Here is a 6719-nt window from a genome sequence, read left to right as displayed (position 1 = left end):
AAAGTCTTGAACTGCTAAACATTAGTATCTCATTGGCTTGTATGTGTTACCATTGTATGTGAAGTTATGAAGTTCTGCTATGTGTGTGTGACGGGTTCGGTCACAGAGATCCCCTTGGGACTGTCACTTGATGTGCTGAAATTACTTCTGAGCCCGTTTTCTATGCCAATTTGGGACTCCAGGACCCTGCCTTGTTGAGCCAGACGTGCTACTCCACTGCAACACAGACCTAGGGTCTGGTCCACACCCCCAAAGCTGCAGCCTTTAACCAAAAACAGCTCATCAGGTTATCTCTCCAGCATCCAAACACCCAATTCCCAATGGGATCCAAATTCCAAATAAATCCATTTTACTCTGTATAAAGCTTATACAGGGTAAACTCATAAGTTGTCCGCCCTCTAGAACACTGATAGAGAAAGATGCACAGCTATTTGCGCCCCCAGATGTTAATCACTTACTCTGGGTTCATTAATAAACAGAAGAGATTTTATTAAGTATAAAAAGTAGGATTTAAGTGGTTTCAAGTAATAACAGACAGAACAAAGTAAGTCACCAAGCAAAATAAAACAAAAACACACAAGTCTAAGCCTAATACATTAAGGAACTGATTACAGGTAATATCTCACCCTCAGAGATGTTCCAATAAGCTTCTTTCACAGACTAGACTCCTTCCTAATCTGGGCCCAATCCTTTCCCTTGGTACAGGTCCTTGTTAGTTCCAGCAGACATCTCAGGTGGTAAGCAGGGGTTTTCTCATGACTGGCAGCCTCCTTTGTCCTACTCCACCCCCTTTTATAGCTTTGGCACAAGGCGGGAATCTTTTGTCTGTGCTTGGCCACCACCCCTACTTCCAAATGGAAAAGTACAAGATTTAAGATGGATTTCAGTATCAGGTGACATGGTCATGTCCCTGTGAGACCTCATTCTTCATTAGCCATGCGCTGGCCCACATGTACGCAGGAAGGCTTGCAGGTAAATAAAGTTCATTGATTCTGACACACACTGAATGGCTTCCACTTAAAATGTTTACATCAGTAATACAAGTTTATATCTTATTTTTCTAACTCCAGACATAGAAATAATACATGCAAACAAATAGGATGAACACACTCAGTAGATTACAAGCTTTCTAATGATACCATACAATGGGCATTTAGCATAAAGCATATTCCAGTTGTCATATTCACATTCATAAGCATATTTTCATAAAGCGTATGGAGTGCAACATCAGTGTGTGTTACTGAAAGATGTTGTGAAATTGGAAACATCCACAACAAGCCTTTCAGGTACAACAATGAAGAAGCTAGACCAGGGTTGAGCAACCTATGGCACGCATGCCGAAGGCGGCACGCAAGCTGATTTTCAGTGGCACTCACACTGCCTGGGTCCTGGCTACCGGTCCGGGGAGCTCTGCATTTTAATTTAATTTTAAGTGAAGCTTCTTAAACATTTTTAAAACCTTATTTACTTTACATACAACAATAGTTTAGTTATATATTATAGACTTATAGAAAGAGACCTTCTAAAAACGTTAAAATGTATTACTGGCACACAAAACCTTAAATTAGAGTGAATAAATGAAGACTCGGCACACCACTTCTGAAAGGTTGCCGACCCCTGAGCTAGACAGTGCTAATAGCCATCAACAAAGACAATGGACCATGGAAAAGGTTTGTCCTCGCCTGGGTACCCTTCAGCCAGCCTATGAATAATGGCTGCTATGATTTAGCAAGACATGCAAGGGCATGTGACCAGACTACATGACACTGAACTCCATTTTGGTACCTGTATTTTTCCACAAACTGGTCTGGGAACTTAGCTTGGACAAAGGGTTCCCACCACAGGGAGTGTCTATATAAGGTGGGGAGTGACGACATGATTTGTCTTGACTCCCCCGCAACTCAACACCTGGAAGAACCTCTAAAAGACAAAAGACTTGGAATGGGCCAGGGGAAAGGCAGCCTATGCCTCAAGAATTTGCAAGCCTGCTTTTATCATCAGACAGGGTGAGATATTGTTAATTCAAATCCTATCTGTCTAGTATATTAGGCTTAGTTTGCGGTTTTGTTTATTTGCTAGGTAACCTGCTTTGATCTGTTTGCTATCACTTATAATAACTTAAAATCTATCTTTCTGTAATTAATAAACTTGTTTTATGTTTTATCTTAACCAGTGTGTTTTTGAAGTGTTTGGGAAAATCTCAGCTTGTTCCCCACATCAAGGGAAGCGGATTAATTTAATGAGCTTGCACCATATATATCCCTGTGCAGTGCAAGGCAGTATAATTCTGGGTTTATACTCCAATAAGGGTGCAAGGCTGGGGAGCTGGTGCTTCCGTAGTTGATCCTTAAATGGCTTCAGTAAAGCACCCAGGTAACTCAGCTGGATGTGTGGCGCCACCTGCTGTTGTGTTGGGTGACAACAGGGCCTGGAGAGGCTGGCTATTAGCAGCAGCAGAGCAGTGTGAGAGAGGCCAACCCAGGTGAATTGTTAGGGGGCACAGCGGTTCCAACGGCTCCCAGACTGCACCCCGGGGGTAACAACACGTCACATCTACTTGTAGCTAAGAAACTGGGTATGACCAAAATTAGGGCATTGGTTTAAATAAAAAGTGAAGAGTATGTGCACAGAGTACATGATCTGCAACATTTAGCAATTTGGCCTCTCAAACAAATAGATGCTGCTGACTTGTGACTGAATCTAAACATGGTAACCATCAAATACCAGAAGCAAAATTTTAAAATGTTCTGTTCAATAACAAGGGGAATAACTAAAAGAGACACTCATCAGGCAGTGCTGGCTGATTTTAGTTTGTTTTTTCACAACTTAGAAATATAACCAATTTTTTTTTCTACCACTGAAATGCAGCCACCTCTGGAGTGGTGGGTGATAACTATACTCCACATACATCACAACAGAACAAGGGTTAGGAAGAGGACATAAAGAAAAACATGGACTAAGTTCACACGCTAATGTGATTGTATGTGCTGGAATTTGGATAAGCTAGCCCTCGACAGGAGTGCGTGCACACCATGGGACCTTTTAACGACCACAATTGGAAACAGCTTCAAATCACATCTCATGTGAAATACTGCAAACCACCATGATACTGGGACATGGTTCAGGGGAACAGCGCCCTCAGTTTTCCTTGGAGTCTCATGTGCAGGAACATACTCGGCCCAAGCCACTTAGTTGGTGGCATCCAGTGAAACCACAAAGCCTGGGACCATATGGCAACAATTGCAAGCTTTCAACGAGGACACAGTTATGCCATGAACTGGAGGAATGCAATCTCTTTAATACCAGCTGAGTTATTTACATTTGCTAAACATACACCATTGCTCAAAAGAAACAGCTGGTAGCCCACAGTGCTTGTGCATGCCCACTTGGGGGCTACATAGAATTAGGGCCCAGAGCCAAAGGAGGACAAAATTCTACATCTAGCAGTACCGTTTCTTTTCCCTCATCTCCTTCAGAAAAGTGTCTTAGGCAGCTTAGCCAAAATCTACTGTCCCAATGGAGTGGAAGAGAAAGGAAGAGCTGGGGAAGCCATCTCATGACACTGGGAGAAATGTCTTCTCCCTTTTTCTGATGCAATAATGATCCCAGCAGAGCAGGTCTCTCACAGCAAGAGTTCACTCTGAGCCCAAACAGTTTCAGCTCCATGGCTGTCAGTGTGCAGGTCAAAGACCAGTGCTTCCTTTGCCCCTGAATGAGCAGCTGTGCATGGAGGACAGGAGGTGGTGCTACCAGGCTGCGCGCACTGCCTTTAGCATTAAATGCTTTAAAGCAGAAACACACCACATGCAACCCTTTTCCATTCTGCAGTTAGTGGGGGAAATACAAAAATCTGTTCACTTCGACTCAGCTCAGCTGGGCTGCAGGTAGCCAGTGACTCTGTTGTGCATGGACAGTTAAGTTAGGCAGGAAATGAGAAAGTAGAGCATCCCAGCAGCACAGCAAGCAAGTTTACACATTCATGGGAGTTTTGAACATTGCTCTCCAGCAGGCACCATGCTGGAAGATTATTCCCTAAATAACCCTTTAGTACCCACGGTCCAGCCCGCCCCTTCTCCCTGTCCCTTTCCTTTGTCTTTAAGAGGCGAACATAACAGAGAAAGAAAATAACTGAAAATAAAGAGTAGTGGTCTCACAATGGCAGCCCACCTAATCTGGGCACATGCTACCATCTCCCCCAGCAAGGGCATGAGCCTTCCATTCAGAATCCATGAGAACTCAGGTTCCTACAGAAAGAAGCTGGCTGGGGATACTCACTCGCTCGCTCCTTCCCTTTCCCATCATCGTCTGCAGGAAGAGGAGAAAATTCCAGTTGAAAACATGAGCTTGAGCAGTAGCACTTGGCCACTGATTGGAGGAGAATGAGCACTTGGTCCTGGCTGAGTTAGCCTGCCCACGCTGCTCCAGAAAGGAGCTTGGATTGTGTGGGAGGGAGTGTTACTGTTCGGATCCAAACAGGTACTGATGCCCATTGCTAGCTTTTGGGAAAAGGATTGTCTCCGTCTTCCTGCCATGAGGGGGTCCTAGGAATCAGTGTTATGATTTTCCAGGGCAAACCCAGCCTCCAAAAGCCTTCTCCAGGTATCGAGCCATAGCCAGTGTCAGATGGTCATTGTGCAGGCCTGCCACCACCTGAATTCCCAAGGGAAGTCCCTCACTGCTCAAGCCCAGTGGGCACTGGGTGACAGGCAAGCCCAGGACATTGAAAACACCTGAAAGAAAGAGAAGGGCAGATCAGAATAGACACAAAGTGCTCCGTCCTTGGTCATGTGAGTAATCCATTCTCACCCAAGTCACTTGCTGTGGCCTCTGGAGAGTTCACAGAGTAAGCAGTGAGTTTGACCCAGTACAGACTGCAAGACAGTTTGAAAATGTTTAATCAAGATGGATGTTTTTCTAGAAGATCTGATTTAGTTCACACGGGAATTAATTTAGGGAAGTTCTCTGGCCTGTGTTATACAGTAGGTCAGACTAGATGATCACAATGGTCCCTTCTGGCCTTAGAATCTAGGAATCTGCCAATTTTAATGATAAATCTGCATATTGGAGCCTCCAACCAGCAGTGGATCTCCAAGTGCCACTAAACTGTTTGTCTCACAAGGTCAAACTACTGCATCACATGAGATGACAACAGTCATGCAACATCACCACGGTGCATCAAAAGGTCATGACCTCGAGAGGCCCTTTTTCATGATGATGTTCTATACAGTGTCAAGTTGTTCCAAAACCACACTGCATCATAGTGCAACACTGAAACAAAGGGATTCAAGACTTGAGAAAGCCATGTCCATATCAATGAGGCAAATCCTGGAAATCTCAGGATGGGTGGCAACCCTTGGATGTTCGCTAGAAAGGGGCATACGTGATACAGTTTTAACACCCATCCTATAAAGAGGATGAAGGCGACCAGTTAGGTTCCCTGATATGAGGGTTCCCATGCTACTGCAGTCACACTTTAGTCAAATAGACATCACCAATAGTAGGCCCAGAAATGCCATATGGATTTAAAGTGTGGTTGTGGACACTGCCCATCACTTACAGGGTGGGGAGAAGCACCTGCCACAGGCTACGACTCCATTAGCAAGGTAACTGCCCCAATTAAAATGTCTTGGGGAGGGTCATCCACGCTGCTCTCTCCACCCACGTGAACCTGGATATAGTGTTGTGTTCAGATAGCACTTATGTGGCTCCTTCGACACAGAAGCAAGAACTCAAGAGTTCATCCCAAAGATAAGTGGGTTTCTGCTCCCACTCTTCTAAAGGTTTACTCTTCAATTAATGGGCAGGTGCAAGGGAAATGCCCCTGCAGAGTATCTGCACAAGTCTCCTGATGTGCAACCAGAAAAATCACATCTCAGAATGAGCTCTGCAGTAGCATCTACACTACTGTAGCCCCTAGAGGTTCTGAGAGGCCCTAAGGGGCATACAAAGGAGTAAAACAAAAATAGGCCTGCTCCAGAGAGCTCCCCATCTAGGATTATGGGCCAAGGGACCACCAACACAACCACTGCTTGGTACCAACTGCTTTGCGGCACAAGTGAGAGGAGCAGTGCATCCCGGGTGAGAAAGCTCTCCAGGGTGAGACAGCACATGGCTAGACTGCTCTCTCGAACCTGTGAATACATTTTCCCGATTTTTAAAAGGAAAGATTCTCATGAGCCCCCCTCCATGCCCCGCTTTTTTTTGATTGCCCTCACTACTGGGAACAGGCCTTTTGAGATAGTGCAATGCTATCCAATTACTTCTGGCACAGCTGAGATTGCCAGCTTTTCTCCCACCACTCAAGGACTGCTCACCTGTATATGCAAAGTTGAAAGGCATCCCCAAGGGAGAGTAGTGCTTAGGTGCCACTATGGGGTGGGAAGGGTACAAAAGTATCCCATCAGTCCCCAGCAAGTTCATCATCTCAGTCCGCAGGCTGTGTCCCATGCTCACCAGCTTGGCATTCCCACCAGGGTTGAGTTTCATCAGCTTCTCTGTCAGTGCCAGGGCTATAGGGCAACAGCACACACACATGCAGCATTACAGGGAGGCAAACAAGAGACAGCACATCACAAAGTGTAGTCTCCTTTACAAAGCACCATGGGCAAATATCCCCTTCTTAGCAAGACTAGACACGGGAGCATGGGAATTGCTCCAGGAGCAGGTGGGAGGAGACTGTTTCCCTCCTGGCTTGCATGTGGCTAGAGCAGGTGCTGCCT

The 6719-nt window shown here is 45.4% G+C and overlaps 1 protein-coding gene across 5 annotated transcripts in view; it reads right to left on the bottom strand.

The window, feature by feature from the left end:
* Positions 1-464: 464 nt before the first annotated feature.
* Positions 465-6719, bottom strand: part of FAAH2 (fatty acid amide hydrolase 2) — a 50477-nt gene continuing 44222 nt past the window's right edge. For all 5 annotated transcript variants that reach the window (XM_065556295.1, XM_065556294.1, XM_005301354.5 and 2 more), the window contains 2 exons: positions 6315-6509; positions 465-4730 (listed from right to left, as the gene is read on the bottom strand). In XM_065556295.1, coding sequence (XP_065412367.1) covers positions 4555-4730; positions 6315-6509 — 371 coding nt within the window. In that variant the 3' untranslated portion in view covers positions 465-4554. The remainder of the gene's footprint in view (positions 4731-6314; positions 6510-6719) is intronic.

Source organism: Chrysemys picta, chromosome 9, assembly GCF_011386835.1.
Source record: "Chrysemys picta bellii isolate R12L10 chromosome 9, ASM1138683v2, whole genome shotgun sequence".
NCBI classification, from domain to species: domain Eukaryota; kingdom Metazoa; phylum Chordata; order Testudines; family Emydidae; genus Chrysemys; species Chrysemys picta.
Note: the sequence above shows the minus strand (reverse complement) of the source record. Positions and strands in the feature narration are given on the sequence as shown.